We start from the raw sequence: 21447 nt of genomic DNA on the forward strand, positions 1-21447 counted from the left end.
TGGAGAGGGCAGATAACAAAACGGATGTTTTTAAAACGTCAATATTATGAGGAGGGGGGAGACCACAGGACGGTTACTGGCAAGGATGGCGCAGGCTCAGAGGGAGAATAATTATATACATACTATTAGGGGGGAGGGGGGAAAGCCAGAGACTGATACAGGGCAGATATTGAAAGTCTTTCAGCAGTTTTACTCCGATTTATGTGCCTCTAGAGCAGAACACACACCCCAACAGTTGGAAGAGTATATAGGGGAGATTGACCTTCCCAGGTTGGGAGGGGAGGAGAGAAGGACATTGGAGGAACCTATATCTCTGGAGGAGCTCCAGGCAGCCATAGGGATTCTCGCCAGTGAAAAGGCTCCGGGGCCGGATGGTCTTCCGGTGGAGGTTTTTAAAGAATATGGGGAGGAACTCACACCTCAGTTACTGGCTACTCTTCTGGATAGTTTTGATAGGGGGCGGCTCCCGAAATCAATGTATGAAGCAACTATAGTGGTTCTGCCTAAAGAGGGTAAAGACCCCCAGCTCCCGGGCTCCTATAGACCAGTTTCTCTATTGACGGCGGATATTAAAATCATAGCAAAGGTCTTGGTGCTTCGACTGGCTAGGGTAGTGGCTGGGGTGGTACATGGAGACCAGGCCGGCTTTATGCCATCCAAATCGACGGCGGTGAACCTGAGACGGCTGTTCTTGAATTTGCAAGTTCTTCCGGATAATCATGGGGGGAGAGCCATTCTTTCCTTAGATGCGGCTAAAGCGTTTGATTGCGTGGAATGGAGATATTTGTGGTCAGTTCTGGGAAAAATGGGATTTGGCCCTAATTTCATAAAATGGGTAAGGTTGCTATACGTAGCCCCGACTGCAAAAATAAGGGTGAATGGGGCCCTCTCTGATCGGTTTGCGCTGGCGCGGGGAACACGTCAGGGATGTCCCTTGTCTCCGTTGTTGTTCGCGTTGGCGGTAGAACCATTGGCGTGTGCAGTTAGACAACATGAGCATATACAGGGGTTGAGATATGGGGGGGGGGTGGAGGAACTAATCGCATTATACGCGGATTATATGCTGCTGTTCATGGCGGATACCGAGCGCACACTACCGTTAGTTATGGCCCTGATTAAGCGTTTTGGGAAATATTCGGGATAGCTCATTAATTGGTCGAAATCGGCTCTTATGTTCATGGATAAGGGGGTTATCCAGACTGGGGAGGAGGAGGTGGAGATACCGGTGGTCACGGAGTTTAAATATTTGGGGGTCAGGGTGACGGCGAAAGCACAGGATTATATGTCCCTTAATGTAATGCCACCGTTAACAATGATAAAGGCCAAAGTTGAGGCTTGGAATAAGCTACCGCTATCTGCTCTGGGTAGGACGAATTTGATTAAAATGATCCTTATGCCTCAAGTGCTGTACGTCCTACATAATTCCCCGGTATGGATCCCCAAATATTGGTTTAGGAGGTTGCATAACCTTTTCAGAGACTTCGTATGGAAGAAGGGGGTACCCAGGATTAAACTGGAGAAACTCCAATTGCCTAAGGAAGAGGGGGGCCTGGCTTTGCCTAATGCTTGGGTGTATTATTTAGCTGCCCAATGTCAGCATTTCTGGGGGTGGGAGCAGGAGGAAACCTGGGGGTCCAGTGCGCGCATCCTATCATATCTGGGGGGGGGGGATCCGTTGGCAGGACTGGAAGCACACAGCTATAGAAGACTGGCGAGTACTCGACCCACCCTGCTTCTCATACATAAGGTGTGGTGGCAGTGTAAGCACTTGTTGGAGATAGGAGAGTGTACTAAATATACCCCACTCTGGAGGAATACATATCTGGGGGAACTGGGCAAATTGGAAGGGATGCAGGGGTGGGAGCAGCGAGGCATAATACGATTGAGTCAGTTGTACGAGGGAGGCATACTCAAATCCTTTCAGCAGTTACGGGAGGGGTTTCAGTTGGATTCCCGCATGTTCTATCAGTACCTGCAGATTTGGCATGCTGTGCAGACACAAGCGGCCAGTGTAGATCCATGCCACCGGAGTGTTGGAACATATTGCAAAAGCAGTAACGTCAAAGGGATTAATTTCATTGGTTTATCGCAGGTTGCTGTCGCAACATCAGGGAGATCCTATGGCACCAGTCAAAGCTACATGGGAAAGAGATGTGGGTCCTATTCCTACAGACCACTGGGAGGCGGTCTTGGCGTCATCATGTACTTTGTCCATCAATGTAGCACAACGGAGATCACAGTTATTTCTGATACATAGGGTGTATAGGACCCCCTGGGTTCTGAAACAAATGGGACTACGGGCAGACGCCAGGTGCCCTAGGTGTCCGGAAGAAAAGGCAGACATCCTTCATATGTTCTGGTCCTGCGGTAGATTGGGGGCCTTATGGACAGAAATGTCAGAGTTACTGGGCCGAGTGTTTGAGGTACAGATTCCAATGGATCCTGTGGTAATGCTGCTGGGGTATGTTGGGGATTTGGAAGGGGATAGGAGGTCAGGTTGGGCAACTGCAAAAATATTATACCAAGTTAGGAAGGGAATAGCAAAACACTGGCTGGATGGGGAGCCACCCTCGAAGCAAGAAATTATAGGGGCACTTAACTCTCAGGTTCTGATGGAATATAGGATATACTCCAAGAGGGGGTCCAAGACTACATTTGAAAAACAATGGGCTAGGTGGATTGATCACTCTGGGTATGCTTCCTCGGAACTTATGACGCTACGCGTGCTGGTTTCACTCTAAATGGTCCTGGGGTTCAAGGGAACACTAAGGGCGCGGGGGGCACGGGAGCAGGGAGGGCAAGGTCACACATTCAGGAATAGAGCTACTGATTGTTGCGTACATGCGGGGAGTTGGAGTGAGATGGGGAGTGGAAATGGGAAGGAGAAGATGATAGGATAAAGAAGATTGTAACGGGAGGTCCGGCTGGGGGATACAGGGGGGAGTTGGGGGGAAGGGAATGTTTTGTTGGAAATAAAATGATTGGGTCTTTGGAAATATGTTTTCACAATGTATGAGAATGTATAATGAATGACCTGTACTGATGTGAAGTTTGTTGAATAAACTTAAACTGATTAAAAAAAAAAACAAAAAAAAACGGCTGAGAAAACGGTGATGGAAGTGTGCATGAGGCCTAACTCTATTAGGACCGGCCTATTATGGGTCTTTGGGAAAAAGATGCTTCGTCCTATTTATTTATCGATGCATCCCAAGAGGCATTGGTTTTTTTTTTACAGGCAAGTTTTTTTTGTTTTCTTTTTCTTTTTATTAGCTTTTTTGGGGTAGCAATTCACCATTGTTTTTATTCCATTTTATAATCCATCTGGCAGCATAAATAACATGTAACCTTTATTCTATGTCTGGGTCAGTACGAATACAGTGATATCAAATATGTATGTTTTACAATTTTTTGTCCATACATTATGAAAATAAAAAAATAAATTAAAAAAAATAGAATGATATAAAAACTGGCCAAAATGTGCTAGAACCACCAGGTGCAGCAACAATGGAATAAAAAAAAATCTTCTCAAAAAAGTCACACATATTAGTATAAAAAACTAGTTGTGTTCTACCAGTATCCTCAGCGAACAAGGGGATATGGAAGTCCTCTGTTCCATTCAAAGAATAAACAACAGTTTTTGCTGGCAGAGGAAGATTTTGCACTCAAAGGCCTTATTCACACAAGCGTGTCCCATTCGCACCCATAAAAAATGTAACTTTTTTTTATACATTCTGTGTTGCGTCCGTGTGCCATCTGTTTTTCTCATCCTTTTTTTTTTTCCTCCGTAAGCATTTCCGGATTTCCCTTTACTTTATTTTTTTTACATTTCTTTAGCAACTGATTTGTAATAAACCGAAAGCACAGAGGTTTGAGGCTTTTTTTTTTATGGAACCATTTTGCGGTACGTATAGTTGGTCTCATATTTTTTTCTTGTTGGGGAGGTGGGGAAACCAAAAAAAGAATGAATATTTTTTTACACCATTCAACGTGCGTTTAAAATAACATGTTAACCTCATTATATGGGTCGTTATATGGCAATATTATATATGTGAATTAAAAATAAAAAAAATAAATCGCAAAACAAAACCTATGCTATGGTATACTTCATACACCAAAGCACTATTGCTTGTAGGGCTGGGCAATTAATTGAAAAATATTCAAAATTCAGCACAATTAAAACCAAAATTCGTAAGGTGACGTCGATTTATCAATTACTTTTTCCTGGTGTAAACTGTATCTGTATCTTTAAGTCACAGATACAGTTGAATACAATGGTAGAGAAGCGAGCAGCAAAAAAATTGCTGTTTTTTTTTTCTATTAACCCCCCCCCCCCAAAAAAAGTTAATCAAATGATATGCACCCCAAAATTGTGCTATTAAAAACACTTAACAGCTATGTCAATGCAAAACTAAAAAGTTACAGCTCTTTGAATGGGTCGATGGAAAAACACAAAAAATTGCTTGGTCATTAACCCCTTAAGGACACAGCCTGTTTTGGCCTTAAGGACACAGCCAATTTTTTCAAATCTTACCTATCCCAATGATTCTGAGATTGTTTTCTCGTGCCACATTGGACAAAATTTGCTCCTTACATTAGAGTATTTCATTGTGAAAAACACCAACAATTAGCGAAAAATTGAAAAAATTAGCATTTTTCTCAATTTAAAGAGGCTCTGTCACCAGATTATCAAATCCCTATCTCCTATTGCATGTGATCGGCGCTGCAATGTAGATAACCGTAACTTTTTTTTTTGGGTTTTTTTTAAACGATCATTTTTGGCCAAGTTATGAGCAATTTTATATTTATGCAAATGAGCCTTTCTAATGGACAACTGGGAGTGTGTTTTCTCTTATTTCCAACTGGGCGTGTATTGTGTTTGTAACATCTGGGCGTGTTTACTTGTTTTACTAGCTGGGCGTTGTGAATAGAAGTGTTTGTCAGCATCATATGTCAGCATCATACACTTCTATTCACAACGCCCAGCTAGTAAAACAAGTAAACACGCCCAGACGTTACACACACAATACACGCCCAGTTGGAAATAAGAGAAAACACACTCCCAGTTGTCCATTAGAAAGGCTCATTTGCATAAATATAAAATTGCTCATAACTTGGCCAAAAATGATCGTTTTAAAAAAAACAAAAAAAAACACGTTACTGTTATCTACATTGCAGCACCGATCACATGCAATAGGAGATAGGGATTTGATAATCTGGTTACAGAGCCTCTTTAAAATGTATCTGCTTGTAAGACAGGCAGTTATACCACACAAAATTGCTGCTAATTAACAGCCCCATATGTCTACTCTAGATTGGTATTGTTTTTTGAACATCCTTTTATTTTTCTAGGACGTTACACAGATTAGAAATTTAGCAGCAATTTTTTTTGTAACACAGAAAGTTTTACCAGTGAAACGCAACTCAATATTGATTGCCCAGATTCTGCAGTTTTTAGAAATATCCCACGTGTCCCTAGTGTGCTTATGGACTGAAGCAGAGGAATCAGAAGCAAAGGAGCACCTAGGGGATTTTGGGGCCTCCTTTTTATTAGAAAATATTTTAGGCACCATGAAAGGCTCTTGCGGTGCCAAAACAGTGGAAATCCCCCAAAAGTGACCCTATTTTGGAAACTACGCCCCTTGAGCAAATTATCTAGGGGGTATAGTGAGCATTTTGACCCCGCAGGTTTTTTGCAGAAATTATTGGAAGTAGGCCGTGAAAATTAAAATCTACATTCTTTCAAAGAAAATGTAGGTTTAGCAATTTTTTTCTAATTTCCACAAGGACTAAAGGAGAAAAATCACCGCAACATTTGTAAAGCATTTTCTCCCGAGTAAAAAAGTACCCCATATGTGGTCAGAAAGAGCAGGAATGGTTTGCGGAGGCCACTTCGCATTTGCAAAGCCCCCGAGGGACCAAAACAGTGAAAACACCAAAAAAGTGACTCCATTTAGGAAACTACACCCCTTGAAGAATCTATCTAGGGGTGTAGATAACATTTTGACCCCACAGGGGTTTCATAGATTTTATTAGAATTGGGCAGTGACGATAAAAAAAAATCCTTTTCTTCAATAAGACGTAGCTTTAGCTCAAAATTGTTCATTTTCTCAACAAATAAAGGAATAAAAGAACGCCAACTTTATAAAGCAACTTCTCTGGAGTACGGAAATACCCCATATGTGGTCAAACTGCTGTTTGGGCACACGGCAAGGATCAGAAGGGAAGGAGCGCCATTTGGCTTTTGAAGCACAGATTTTGCTGGATTGGTTTCTTGACACCATGTCACATTTGCAAAGCTCCTAAGGTACCAGTATAGTGGAAACTCCCCAAAATTGACTCCAATCACAAAACTACACCCCTTGTAGAATTCATCTAGGGGTGTAGTGAGCATTTTGACCCCACAGGTGTTTCATAGATTTTATTAGAATTGGGCAGTGAAAATAAAAAAAAAAATCTTTTTCGTCAATAAGACGTAGTTTTAGCTGTAAAATGTTTCATTTTCTCAACAAATAAATGAAAAAAAAAGCACCCCAAAACTTGTAAAGCAACTTATCCTGTCCTGTGTATGGCAATTTCCCATATGTGGTCATAAAGTGCTGTTTGGGCACACAGTAGGGCTCCGAAGTGAAGGAGCGCCATTTGCTTTTGGAGTACAGATTTTGCTGGATTGGTTTCTAGGCGCTATGTCGCATTTGCAAAGTCCCTGTGGGACCAAAACAGTGGATCCCCCCCAGAAGTGACCCCATTTTGGAAACTACACCCCTCAAGGTGTTCACGTAGGGGTGTAGTGAGCATTTTCACCCACAGGCCTTTTCCATGAATGATTGTGCTGCGGAAGGTGCAAAGTAAAAACTTAAATTTTTCCCTAGATATGCTATTTCAGTGACAAATATGTCGTGCCCAGCTTGTGCCACTGGAGAGACACACCCCAAAAATTGTTAAAAGGGTTCTCCCGGATATGGCGATGCCATATATGTGGAAGTAAACTGCTGTATGGGCACACTGTAGTGTTCAGAAGGGAGGTAGCGCCATTTAGCTTTTGGAGGGCGGATTTTGCGTGGTAGTAGTTTTGTTTGGAGTCTTACTGGTGTTTCCGTTAATGTGGGGGCATATGTAAGCTGGGCAGAGTATATAAGGGGCATAGTCAGGTGGTATAAAAACGGGGTAAAAAAAACAAAATAATCCATACATATTTGTTACGCTGTGAAGCAATCCTTTATGCACAGGCCAGTGTCGCACTGATATATGGCGTCCTTTCTTATCCACCTTTTGGTCCACACTCCACACCTTTGCAGTTTAGGGAATTTTGCTATGAAGTGTTGTCCTGGTATAATACGGGCGCCCTCGCTTCCAGCAGATATGTTTGGGACCTCCCCTTCCTGGTTCCCTAATTTTATAGGCCTTGATAAAGCGCCACGTGAAACAGAAGAAATGTTCCCCTCGGGCCGGCACAACTGCATATTTTTTCTTTCCTGACTTATTGGAGCCTTAACTAATTTTATTTTTTCATAGACGTAGTGGTATGTAGGCGGGTTTTTTGCGGGACTGGATGTAGTTTTTATTGGTACCATTTTGGGGTACATGCGACTTTTTGATCACTTGTTATCCTTTTTTTTTGGGGAGGCAAGTTAACCAAAAAACAGCAATTCTGGCATATTTTTTAGTTCATTTTATATAGCGTTCACCACGCATCATAAATTACACGTTAACTTTATTCTGCGGGTCAGTCCGATTCCGGTGATACCTAATTTATGGCACTTTTTTATGTTTTACAACTTTTTGCACAATAAAATTACTTTTGTAAAGAGAATGAATTTTTTTTCTGTCGCCAAGTTGTGAGATATAACTTAATTTTTTCGTCGACGGAGCAGTATGAGGGCTTGTTTTTTGCGAGACGAGTTATAGTTTTTATAGGTACCATTTTTGGGTACATGCGACTTTTTGATCACTTTTTATTTTATATTTTTCTAACACAAAGTGACCAAAAAACAGCAATGTCGTCAGTATTTTTTAGGGTTTTTTTATGGCGTTCACTGTGCGGAATAAATAACATAATATTTTTATGGTTCAGGTTGTTGCGGTCGCAGCGATACCAAATATGTATGGCTTTATTATTTTGTTTTTAAATAATAAATGACTTGATAAGTGAATAAGGGTGATTGTGTTTTATGTTATTAGTTGAAACTTATTGTATTTTTGACAAATTTTTACACTTTTCTTGAATCCCACTAGGGGACTTGAAGCTCCAACGGTTTGTTTGATGTTCTAATACATTGCACTACCTATGTAGTGCAATGTATTAGAACTGTCAGTTGTTCACGGACAGCAAGCCGATCGGGCTCCGCATAAGGACGGGGCCTAATCGGCTTCCGTAATGGCAGACAGGAAGCCAGTTAGGCCTCCTGTTGCCATAGTAGCAGTCGCCAGCCTTGCCATCGCATGGCAGGCTGCCGATTTGCTACATACCGCTAAGATGCAGCAATCGCATTGGATCGCTGCATTGAATTGGTTAATGACAGGAATCAGAGCTAGCTCCGGTTCCTGCCTTTACAGTGGGATGTCCGCTGCAACATTCAGCGGACACCCACTGCTGATGATGCCGGATCAGCTTCTAAGCCGGGTCTGAGCCGGCGTCATCTTGCTGATGGTACCGGAAGCCTTTTGGGCCCCGCTGACGAGCAGGGCATAGGAGGATTTTGTTGCTGGCAGACCGGGAGGTAAGTATTAGGCCTCCGATCGCTTTGCAGCCATGAGCAAACCAGCGATCACGTTGCTGGGGTGCCGGTGGCTATAAACTCCTCACATTCTGCGATCTCTATTGAACGCAGCATGTGAGGGGTTAATCGGCTGGATCGGCGGCTAGCTCCGGTCCTGGCCGATACCTCAGTGTGCCAGCTGTAACATACAGCTTGCACCCGGCAGTGATGTCACTGGCTCAGCTCCTGAGCTAGCTCCTGAGCTAGCTCCATCGCCTTCACGTACAGTTACATGGAAATGCGTTAAAACACCATTTCCCATCACGTAACTGTACGTGATTGTGCGGGAAGGGGTTAAGGTTTAAAATAGGCTGGTCGTTAAAAGGGATCAACTGTCAGGTTTTTCATGACAGTTTTGCATCAGTGTGTCACCAAATGTTTCATCTATTTCCTGGACAGTGACATCAAGGTCTCCTCCAGGAGCGGAATCCCTGGCTAGAGCGATGCCGACGCATTGGCTGGGGACTGCAGCATAGACAGTGACATCAAGGGCTTTCCAAAGACAGGAGAGAGCCAGCAGACCCGAAAGTGCATCGCTGCTTCATGACGTATGTCTGACGTGAAGGTGTTAAAGGTGTTTTGCTACCATGGAAAGTGATGGCATATGGCTAGGATACGCTATAACTTCCTAATTGGTCGGGTCCGACTGCCAAGACCCCCACCGATCCTCAGAATGAAGGGGTCGCAGTAGCGCTAGTTAAGTGATGCATCTCCGTCACCGATTTTTCCTGCACAGCAATGTTATCAGCCACTCTCTAACAGAGGATTTTAAAGAGGCTCTGTCACCAGATTCTCAAATCCCTATCTCCTATTGCATGTGATCGGCGCTGCAATGTAGATAACAGTAACGTTTTTTTTTTTGTTTTTTTTAAACCGTTCATTTTTGGCCAAGTTATGAGCTATTTTATATATATGCAAATGAGCCTTTCTAATGGACAACTGGGCGTGTTTTTATTCGTATGTCAAACTGGGCGTGTATTGTGTTTTTAACTGGGCGTGTTTACTTGTTTTACTAACTGGGCATTGAAGAGAGAAGTGTATGATGCTGACGAATCAGTGACCAATCAGCATCATGCACTCACTTGCACATACACTATTCATTTATTATTTCTTACTACACATCCCATGCACCACACACACCACTCCCCTCAAGACCAGTGGGAGTGGCTATTATTATTTAAAGCACCTGCTCACTCCTTCATCAGCGTTTCTGACCTAGCTGTGTCCATTTGTAAGTATGGCCTTTTTCTGTGTTTTCGTATATGTCCCCTTGTTTTTATCGGTTCTGTTTGTGCATCAGGAACATTCTGTTCTATTTAGGAGTTAGTGACTCGCAAGTATGGGGATCCTTGTCGTGGATTGCGAGCTTGCGTCCTTTTGGCCAAAATGATTAATACCCCAGGTATTTTTCATTACTACATATATTTGCTTCTCTTGGACACAGCCGGGTCTTTGATGCTGGGAGAGCATGGTGTGTTGTTGTTTGGCATAGCAAGCAGGGTAGCCCGCTCTATGAATTATCAAGGCGTCACAAATAGGCTTCTACCTGGCTATACACGTTGTGCCTCATGACGTACACACTATCCCTCCATGTTTCACACACTTGCACCCCATTATCCATTTATTTCTATTGAGGCACTTCACTCATTATATTTCACTTATAGTATTACACTTGCACATACACTATTCATTTATTATTTCTTACTACACATCCCATTCACCACACACACCACTCCCCTCAAGACCAGTGGGAGTGGCTATTATTATTTAAAGCACCTGCTCACTCCATCAGCGTTTCTGACCTGGCTGTGTCCATTTGTAAGTATGGCCTTTTTCTGTGTTTTCGAATCAGTGACCAATCAGCATCATGCACTCCTCTCCATTCATTTACACTGCAGATAGTGTTCTTACTAGAACGATGTGCAGCCACATACACAAGTGTCCTGATAACGAATACACATGACCTCCAGCCTGGACGTCAGGTGTACTCAGAAATCTGACACTTCTGAATCCTGTGAGATTTCAGCAAGCCCCGCGTAATTTCGCGAGATTACGAGGTAAACAAGATTTTGTTTCCCTTGCTGGAAATCTCACAGAAAGGATTCAGAAGTGTCAGAATTCTGAGTACACATGACGTGCAGGCTGGAGGTCATGTGTATTCATTATCAGGACACTTGTGTATGTGGCTGCACATCGTTCTAGTAAGAACGATGCTGCTGTGTAAATGAATGGAGAGGAGTGTATGATGCTGATTGGTCACTTATTCGTCAGCATCATACACTTCTCTCCACAACGCCCTGTTAGTAAAACAAGTAAACACGCCCAGTTAAAAACACAATACACGCCCAGTTGGACATACGAATAAAAACACGCCCAGGTGTCCATTTCAAAGCTCATTTGCATATATATAAAATAGCTCATAACTTGGCCAAAAATTAACGTTTTAAAAAAACAAAAAAACGTTACTGTTATCTACATTGCAGCGCCGATCACATGCAATAGGAGATAGGGATTTGAGAATCTGGTGACAGAGCCTCTTTAAAGAGGCTCTGTCACCAGATTTTGCAACCCCTATCTGCTATTGCAGCAGATAGGCGCTGCAATGTAGATTACAGTAACGTTTTTATTTTTAAAAAACGAGCATTTTTGGCCAAGTTATGACCATTTTTGTAGTTATGCAAATGAGGCTTGCAAAAGTCCAAGTGGGTGTGTTTAACAGTAAAAGTCCAAGTGGGCGTGTATTATGTGCGTACATCGGGGCGTTTTTACTACTTTTACTAGCTGGGCGTTCTGACGAGAAGTATCATCCACTTCTCTTCAGAACGCCCAGCTTCTGACAGTGCAAACACAGCCGTGTTCTCGAGAGATCACGCTGTGTCGTCACTCACAGGTCCTGCATCGTGTCAGACGAGCGAGGACACCGGCACCAGAGGCTACAGTTGATTCTGCAGCAGCATCAGCGTTTGCAGGTAAGTAGCTACATCGACTTACCTGCAAATGCCGATGCTGCTGCAGAATCAACTGTAGCCTCTGGTGCCGATGTGTCCTCGCTCGTCTGACATGATGCCGGACCTGTGAGTGAGGACACAGCGTGATCTCTCGAGAACACGGCTGTGTCTGCACTGTCAGAAGCTGGGCGTTCTGAAGAGAAGTGGATGATACTTCTCGTCAGAATGCCCAGCTAGTAAAAGTAGTAAAAACGCCCCGATGTACGCACATAATACACGCCCACTTGGACTTTTACTTTTAAACGCACCCACTTGGACTTTTGCAAGCCTCATTTGCATAACTACAAAAATGGTCATAACTTGGCCAAAAATGCTAGTTTTTTAAAAATAAAAACGTTACTGTAATCTACATTGCAGCGCCGATCTGCTGCAATAGCAGATAGGGGTTGCAAAATCTGGTGACAGAGCCTCTTTAAGTTCAAGCCCCTTAGTGGGACTAAGAAAAAAAAAAGTCATAGGTCGGGCGCGCACCTATCTCTAGAACGGGGCCCCCTAAACCCCATTCTAGCTTTTTGTGCTCACGCTGCCTCCCAGCTACTTCCGTAATGCCCATAGAACTGAATAGTAGTTATGGAAACTGCATAGCTCGCATGCTACGTTGCTTCCGTAACTGCCATTCACTACTATGGAAGTTACGGAAACAGCGTAGCTCAGCGAGTCACCCTGTTTCCGTAACTCCCGACCATCTAAATCAGGAAGTGGTCGGGAGTCCGCGTGAGCACAAAAAGCTAGAACGGGAATTAGGGGACCCCGTTCTAGAGATAAGTGGGACCCGCATCTGACCTATATGACCTATTCTGTGGATAGGTCATAAATGTCCTTCATGGGAAAACCCCTTTAACAAAGTTTATAGTGAAAAAAAATAAAATTATTATAAACCCCTTTTTACCCATAAAATATGTTTTATTGTGTTAAAGTATTTAAAAATATATGTTACAAAACAATACATATTTGGTATTTCCACAGTCGTGAACAAGTGATTAAAACTGCATTAAAGAAAAAAAAAAAAAAGGAAAATTGCACACACCCTGCACGCTTAAAAGAATGTTTTATTAAAACTTAAATCAATAAGATCTATGCACCCCAAAATGGTGCCAATGAAAACTGAAACTCTTAAAAAAAAGGGAAAAAATATTTGGTGCTGCAGTAATTGTAATGACCTGAAGAACAAATGGCATAAAACCAAATCCCCAAAAATGTATTCATTCATAAAATATATGTACCCTGGTTGAGATCACAATAAATCACTTTTTTTTTAAATATTAAATTTCATACAGTTTTGGTTGACAATTAAAATAGGTTGCCCTTAGTTTTAGAATTACAGTTAAAATAAATCATAGTATGACAATCTTAAAGTTATAGCAGGAAACTCAGGGTGCAAAACAGAAATTGACATGTATGGCCAGGCTAACACATCTCCAGTCCTACAGCCTATAGTTGCTGGCTCCTAAACTTGGCAAAGATTTGTCCAGACCTGGCACTACTGTATGCTTAAAGAGGCTCTGTCACCAGATTTTGCAGCCCCTATCTGCTATTGCAGCAGATAGGCGCTGCAATGTAGATTACAGTAACGTTTTTATTTTTTAAAAACGAGCATTTTTGGCCAAGTTATGACCATTTTCGTATTTATGCAAATGAGGCTTGCAAAAGTACAACTGGGTGTGTTGAAAAGTAAAAGTACAACTGGGCGTGTATTATGTGCGTACATCGGGGCGTGTTTACTACTATTACTAGCTGGGCGTTGTGTATAGAAGTGTCATCCACTTCTCTTCACAACGCCCAGCTTCTGGCAGTGCAGCACTGTGACGTCACTCACAGGTCCTGCATCGTGTCGGCACCAGAGGCTACAGATGATTCTGCAGCAGCATCAGCATTTGCAGGTAAGTAGCTACATCGACTTACCTGCAAACACCGATGCTGCTGCAGAATCATCTGTAGCCTCTGGTGCCGACACGATGCAGGACCTGTGAGTGACGTCACAGTGCTGCACTGCCAGAAGCTGGGCGTTGTGAAGAGAAGTGGATGACACTTCTATACACAACGCCCAGCTAGTAAAAGTAGTAAACACGCCCCGATGTACGCACATAATACACGCCCAGTTGTACTTTTACTTTTCAACACGCCCAGTTGTACTTTTGCAAGCCTCATTTGCATAAATACGAAAATGGTCATAACTTGGCCAAAAATGCTCGTTTTTAAAAAATAAAAACGTTACTGTAATCTACATTGCAGCGCCTATCTGCTGCAATAGCAGATAGGGGCTGCAAAATCTGGTGACAGAGCCTCTTTAAACAGAAGAAAAAAAAAAAGTTAATATCAAGTGCAGGAAATTACTGACCTTTTCTTCAGGATTATATGCGGTTGAATATTGAAATCGTGAAGCAAAATAACACCATCTTGCCCATGAAGCAGAATGCTGGAAAGCAATACATTAGAATTAGCATAATAGAATAAAGTCTGACCTTTATATATGCAAAGTGTCACAAGACTCCAATTTAAACAGTAACATTTCTGAAAACGGATTGCTCAATAAAATAATTTATGAATTTTAGCTAACAGACCATCAACATAAACAGTACACTACATTTATTTGGTAATCACAGGTCTCTAATGATCCATTAATATAGCACCCATATAGCCCTTAATGAATAGATGAATTCAATTAAATTTAATCTGGTTTTATTGACATTTAAAAAAATGAAACCAATGACAGAATAAGTATGTTTATATGCACAATTTTTGGCATTTTTCTTTTTGCATTTCTTAAGCTAGCACAGCATTTTACTGTAAAGGCATGTAGTTGTGAATGGAACGGTTAAAGTTTTCACAATTTGCATTTAAAAAAAAAAAAAAAGACAGCATTCAGTTTTCTCGCATATAAATACTATAAGGGTATATTTACACGGCATATGTTTGAGGCAGAAAAATAGGAGGTTGATGTCTAGAGAAAACAGTCTAGGAATCCTGTATTTCCCATTAAAATCAAAAGGGACACGGTTTGCAGGCATATTTGTAGGGCATTCTGGAGCGTAATACAAGCATTTTATGCTCTGAAATACACATGAAAACAAGCTGTGCGACCATACCATTACAATGTGTAAACAAATGAGTAGTATTGCAGCACTGTTTTTGGGGTACATTTAATTTTGAAGGTTGCTTTCTGTCCCTAGCCAGTTAGGATGAAGCAATGTGTCAGTATTTTTATATCTAGGGATAAATTGAATCTGGTTGCAATAAGCCTCAATTTACGTCTGCATTGCATTGTGAATTCTGTTATTCTATTCCAACATAGGAGCAGAAAAACAGAATTCAAATGGTTTTGAGACAACTTACATCGGTGTCAGTGGTAGCGCTCCCTAGAATGTTCATGGCAGCCAATATCTGCATTCACCTGGGGTTGACAGGCACGCACCATTCGCCTGGTTTACCAACCTCCAGCTCAGCAATGCGCACTAATTCCTTGTTGTAATGTGGCCATGTTATTTACATATTCTTCTTCTATACTTGTCAGAGGGTAGGCGGGATGTTCTCGGCTTGTCATAGGAGGAGAACGCAACTAACTGCGCATGCTCCGCTTCCCCTTTGACAAGTATAGAAATGACATGGCCACATCACAAGGGATTAGTGTGCAGCGCTGAGCTGGAGCTTGGCAAGCCAGAGTAACGGCGCATGTGTGTCCATCACTGCTTGATGCAGTAGATGGATGCAGATATTGGCAGGGAAAATCCAGGGGGCGCCATCACGGACGCCAATGTGAGTTCTCAAAACACACAAATTATTTTATTAATTTATTTATACTTTAAAATTGCACAATTATCACATGTTCACGTATATGAATTAGTTTTATTCATTAGTAATTTTTTTGTGAGATAACCTCTATAAGGCTACGTTCATACTGTGCAACACTTTTGCGACATAGTGAAAGAAATCCATGAGATTAGTTTGACATGATCTGCCCTGCAAGCAGTTTAACCCCTTAAGGACACAGCCTGTTTTGGCCTTCAGGACACAGCCGATTTTTTCAAATCTGACATGTTTCACTTTATGTGGTAATAACTCCGGAATGCTTTTACCTATCCAAGCGATTCTGAGATTGTTTTCTCGTGACACATTGGACTTTATGTTACTGGCAAAATTTGCTCGATACATTAAGTATTTAATTGTGAAAAACACCAAAATGTAGCGAAAAATTGCAAAAATTTGCATTTTTCTAAATTTATATGTATCAGCTTGTAAGACAGGCAGTTATACCACACAAAAATGTTGCTAATTAACATCACCCATATGTCTACTTTAGATTGGCATTGTTTTTTGAACATCCTTTTATTTTTCTATGACATCACAAGGCTTAGAACTTTAGCAGCAATTTCTCACATTTTCAAGAAAATTTCAAAAGGCTATTTTTACAGGGGCCAGTTCAGATGTGAAGTGGATTTTAGGGCCTTATATATTAGAAACCCTCGATAAGTCACCCCATTTTAAAAACTTCACCCCTCAAAGTATTCAAAACAGCATTTAGAAAGTTTCTTAACCCTTTAGATGTTTCACAGGAATTAAGGCAAACTAGATGTGAAATGTTCAAATTTCTTTTTTTTTTTGCAGAAATTCATTTTTCATCTATTTTTTTTGTAACACAGAAAGTTTTACCAGAGAAACGCAACTCAATATCTATTGCCCAGATTCTGCAGTTTTTAGAAATACCCCACATGTGGCCCTAGTGCGGTAATGGACTGAAGCACCGGCCTCAGAAGCAAAGGAGCACATGGTGGATTTTGGGGCCTCCTTTTTATTAGAAAATATTTTAGGCTCCATGTCGGATCTGAAAGGCTCTTGCGGCACCAAAACAGTGGAAATCCCCCAAAAGTGACACCATTTTGGAAACTATACCCCTTGAGGAAATTATCTAGGGGTATAGTGAGCATTTTGACCCCGCAGGTTTTTTGCAGAAATTATTGGAAGTAGGCCGTGAAAATGAAAATCTACATTCTTTCAAAGAAAATGTAGGTTTAGCTAATTTTTTCTAATTTCCACAAGGACTAAAAGGAGAAAATGCACCACTACTTTTGTAAAGCAATTTCTCCCGAGTAAAACAATACCCCGCATGTGGTCATAAACGGCTTTTTGGACACACGGCGGAGCTTAGAAGGGAAAGAGTGCCATTTGGCTTTTGGAGCTCAAATTTAGCAGGAATGGTTTGCGGAGACCACGTCGCATTTGCAAAACCCCTAAGGGACCAAAACAGTGAAAACACCAAAAAAGTGACTCCATTTAGGAAACTACACCCCTTGAAGAATTCATCTAGGGGTGTAGTGAGCATTTTGAACCCACAGGGGTTTCATAGATTTTATTAGAATTGGGCAGTGAAGATAAAAAAAATCCTTTTTTTCCAATAAGACGTAGCTTTAGCTCCAAATTTTTCATTTTCTCAACAAATAAAGGAATAAAAGAACCCCAACATTTGTAAAGCAACTTCTCTGGAGTATGGCAATACCCCACTTGTGGTCATAAACTGCTGTTTGGGCACACGGCAAGGATCAGAAGAGAAGGAGAGCCATTTGGCTTTTGGAGCACAGATTTTGCTGGATTGGTTTCTTGACACCATGTCACTTTTGCAAAGCTCCTAAGGTACCAGTACAGTGGAAACTCCCCAAAAGTGATTCCATTCACAAAACTACACCCCTTGAGGAGTTCATCTAGGGGTGTAGTGAACATTTTGACCCCACAAGTGTTTCATAGATTTTATTAGAATTGGGCAGTGAAAATAAAAAAAATCCTTTTTCTTCAATAAGACGTAGTTTTAGCTGAAAATGTTTCATATTCTCAACAAATAAATGTAAAAGAGCACCACAACACTTGTAAAGCAACTTCTCCTGTGTACGGCAATACCACATATGTGGTCATAAACTGCTGTTTAGGCACAGAGTAGGGCACAGAAGGGAAGGAGCGCCATTTGGCTTTTGGAGTACAGATTTTGCTGGATTGGTTTCTGGGCGCTATGTCGCATTTGCAAAGTCCCTGTGGGACCAAAACAGTGGATCCCCCCCAGAAGTGACCCCATTTTGGAAACTACACCCCTCAAGGTATTCACCTAGGGGTGTAGTGAGCATATTAACCCCACAGGTGATTGGCAGAAATTGGTGTGCACGTGATGTTGCAGAGTGAAAATGGTTTTTCAATAGATATGCCAATATCCAGCTTGTGCCACTGGAGACACACACCCCAAAAATTATTAAAAGGGTTCTCCCGGGTATGGCGATGCCATATATGTGGAAGTAAACTGCTGTTTGGGCACACTGTAGGGTTCAGAAGGGAGGTAGAGCCATTTGGCTTTTGGAGCGTGGATTTTGCTTGTAGTAGTTTTGTTTGGAGTCTTACTGGTGTTTCCATTTATAATGTGGGGGCACATGTAAGGCGGGCGGAGTATATAAGGGGCATAGTCAGGTGGTATAGTGGGGTAAAAAAAAAACAATAAAATAATCCATAGATGTGTGTTATGCTGTGACACAATCCTTTCTGCACAGGCCGGTGTCGCACTAATAAATGGTCTTTACTTATCCCCCTTTTGGTCCACACTCGGCACCTTTGCAGTTTGGGGAATTTTGCTGGGAAGTGTTGTCCTGGTATAATACGGGCGCCCTCACTTCCAGCAGATATGTTTGGGCCCTCCCCTTCCTGGATCCCTAATTTTAGGGGCCTTGATAATTCGCCACTTGAAACAGAAGAAATGTTCCCCTCGGGCTGCACAACTGCATATTTTTATTTCCTGGCTTATTGGTGCCTTGACTAATTTTATTTTTTCATAGATGTAGTGGTATGAGGGCTGGTTTTTTTTGCGGGATGAGCTGTAGTTTTTATTGGTACCATTTTGGGGTACATGCGACTTTTTGATCACTTGTTATCCTTTTTTTTTTGGGAGGCAAGGTGACCAAAAAACAGCAATTCTGGCATATTTTTTTAGTTCTTTTTATACAGCGTTCGCCACGTGTTATAAATTACATGTTACCTTTATTCTGCGGGTCAGTCCGATTCCGGTGATACCTAATTTATAGCACTTTTTATGTTTTACAACTTTTTGCACAATAAAATAACTTTTGTAAAGAGAATGGATTTTTCCTGTCGCCAAGTTGTGAGAGCCATAACGGTTTTACATTTTTCGTCGGCGGAGCTGTATGAGGGCTTGTTTTTAGCGAGACGAGTTATAGTTTTTATAGGTACCATTTTTAGGTACATGCGACTTTTTGATCACTTTTTATTTCAATTTTTGGAAGACAAAGTGACCAAAAAATAGCAATTATGTCAGTATTTTTTAGTTATTTTTTTTACGGCGTTCACTGTGCGGAATAAATAACATATTTTTATAGTTCAGGTCGTTACGGTCGCAGCGATACCAAATATGTATGGCTTTATTATTTTTTTCAATAATAAATGACTTGATAAGGGAAAAAGGGCGATTGTGTTTTGTGTTATTATTTGAAACTTTTATTGTATTTTTTACAACTTTTATTTTTACTTTTCTGACACTTTTCTTGACACTTTTCTTTAGTCCCACTAGGGGACTTGAAGGTCCAACAGTTTGTTTGATGTTCTAATACATTGCACTACCTATGTAGTGCAATGTATTAGAACTGTCAGTTGTTCACTGACAGCAAGCCGATCAGGCTCCGCCTCTGGGCGGGGCCTAATCAGCTTACGTAATGGCAGACAGGAGTCCATTGTTAGGGCTCCTGTTGCCATGGTAGCAGTCGCCAGCCTTGCTATCGCGTGGCAAGGCTGCCGATTTGCTACAAACCCCTAGGATGCAGCGATCACAATGGATCGCTGCATCGAATGGGTTAATGCCAGGAATCGGAGCTAGCTCCTGTTCCTGGCGATAGATCTGGGTGTCCGCTGTAACATACAGCGGACACCCACTGCCGATGACGCCGGCTCAGCTTCTGAGCCGGAAGCTGAGCCGAAGCCTCCTGGGCCCCGCCGACGACGGGGCATAGGAGGATTCCGTTGCTGGCGGACCGGAAGGTAAGCATTAGCCCTCCGATCGCCTTTGCAGCCACCGGCAACCCAGCGATCATGTTGCTGGGGCGCCGGTGGCTATAAACTCCTCACATGCTGCGATCGCTATTCAACGCAGCATGTGAGGGGTTAATCGGTCGGATCGGAGGCTAGCTCCGGTCCTGGCCGATACCTCAGGGTGCCAGCTGTAACATACAGCTGTCACCCGGCGGTGATGTCGCTGGCTCGGCTCCTGAGCCAGCTTCATCTCCATGACGTACAGTTACGTCAAGATGCGGGAACAGTCCATCTCCCATGACGTAACTGTACGTGATTTTGCGGGAAGGGGTTAAGGCAGAGTTTCCATTATTTTTACTACTATAGTTGTTAAAAACTAACTGGCCTATAGTTATCGGCTACTTCTCTACTACCCTTCTTACGAATGGGTACAACATTGCCCAATCTCCAAACATCAGGAACATAACCTGTTAGAAGGGAATCATTTAGAGTAAGGCTCCACAGAGCGGCTTTGACACGGCCACGATTTGGGACAGACTGTGGTCAAATTGCTCATTAACCCCTTAGTGACCAACAGTACGCCTTTTTACGTTCCTCACTAATGGGCTTTAGGCTAATGCGACGCCTTTTAACGTGATCGCATTAGCCTAAAGTAGCGCCGAAATTAAAGATCGGGGCTCCGTTCTCTCAGCTACCGGAGGTAGCTGAGAGTTCGGGGCAACGACCAGAGACCATAACGAGTGGTCTCTGGTCACGTGATCGCCGTGAATCGCTATTTCACGGCGTTCACGCTAAACCGGCGGATAATCGCCATTTCTCTCTCCTCTCATGGAATAACTCCTTAGAGAGGAGAGAGAACGGGTAAATAGTGCGCCCCCCCCCCGTCCGATTCCCCTTCATGTCCGATCCCCCCCCCCCCGGTCCGATCCCCCCCCCCCCCGGTCCGATCCCCCCCCCACGGTCCGATTCCCCCCCCCCAAAATGGCGCCCGAGTGCGCTTTGCATAACTTACCTGTGTCGTCATCTGGCACAGCAACAATCAGGGACCGTTGTGACTGGTCCCTGATCAGGTGATCTCTGTGATAAAACCTATCACAGAGATCACTGACAGTTATTTTCAAAACACAGCCAGGACATGGGCTGTGTTTCTCTCTCCTCCCATTGTAGTTGTTCTGAGAGGAGAGAGAAATCAGTCTAAGTCCTGTGCTGTGAAGAAAGAAAAAAAGTGATAAAAAATCATCGTTCTTATACATACATATATATATATATAATATATCAAATCTATATTAGCGTCAGCGCTAGATTAGCGTCAGCGCTAGTTTAGCGTTAGTGCTAGTTTAGCGTTAGTTCTAGTTTAGCGTTAGTGCTAGTTTACCGTTAGTTTAGCGTTACTTTAGGGTTAGGGCTAGTTTAGCGTTCGTGTTTAGGGCCGTTTAGAATTAATTTTACGTCTGTTATATAAAAAAAAAAAAAATATAAAAAAAATATATATATAAAAAAAAAATAAAAAATTTGTGTCGTTTTTAGGATTTTAGGTTTACTTTAGGGTTAGGACTTATAGGGCATATATATATATATATATATATATATATATATATATACATACACATCTCTAAATATGTCTCAGCGTATGTACAGCGCGGAGCAAGCCTACGCCTTGCTATGTTCCGACACTT

General features: G+C 42.2%; 1 protein-coding gene across 3 annotated transcripts in view; it reads right to left on the minus strand.

Annotated features, from left to right (window-relative positions):
• PCCA (propionyl-CoA carboxylase subunit alpha) overlaps nt 1–21447 on the minus strand; it is a 614152-nt gene that overhangs the window by 549864 nt on the left and 42841 nt on the right. For all 3 annotated transcript variants that reach the window (XM_075852453.1, XM_075852451.1, XM_075852452.1), the window contains exon 2: nt 14103–14180. In XM_075852453.1, the coding sequence (XP_075708568.1) occupies nt 14103–14180 (78 nt within the window). The remainder of the gene's footprint in view (nt 1–14102; nt 14181–21447) is intronic.

Source organism: Rhinoderma darwinii, chromosome 2, assembly GCF_050947455.1.
Source record: "Rhinoderma darwinii isolate aRhiDar2 chromosome 2, aRhiDar2.hap1, whole genome shotgun sequence".
Classification (NCBI taxonomy): Eukaryota; Metazoa; Chordata; class Amphibia; order Anura; family Rhinodermatidae; genus Rhinoderma; species Rhinoderma darwinii.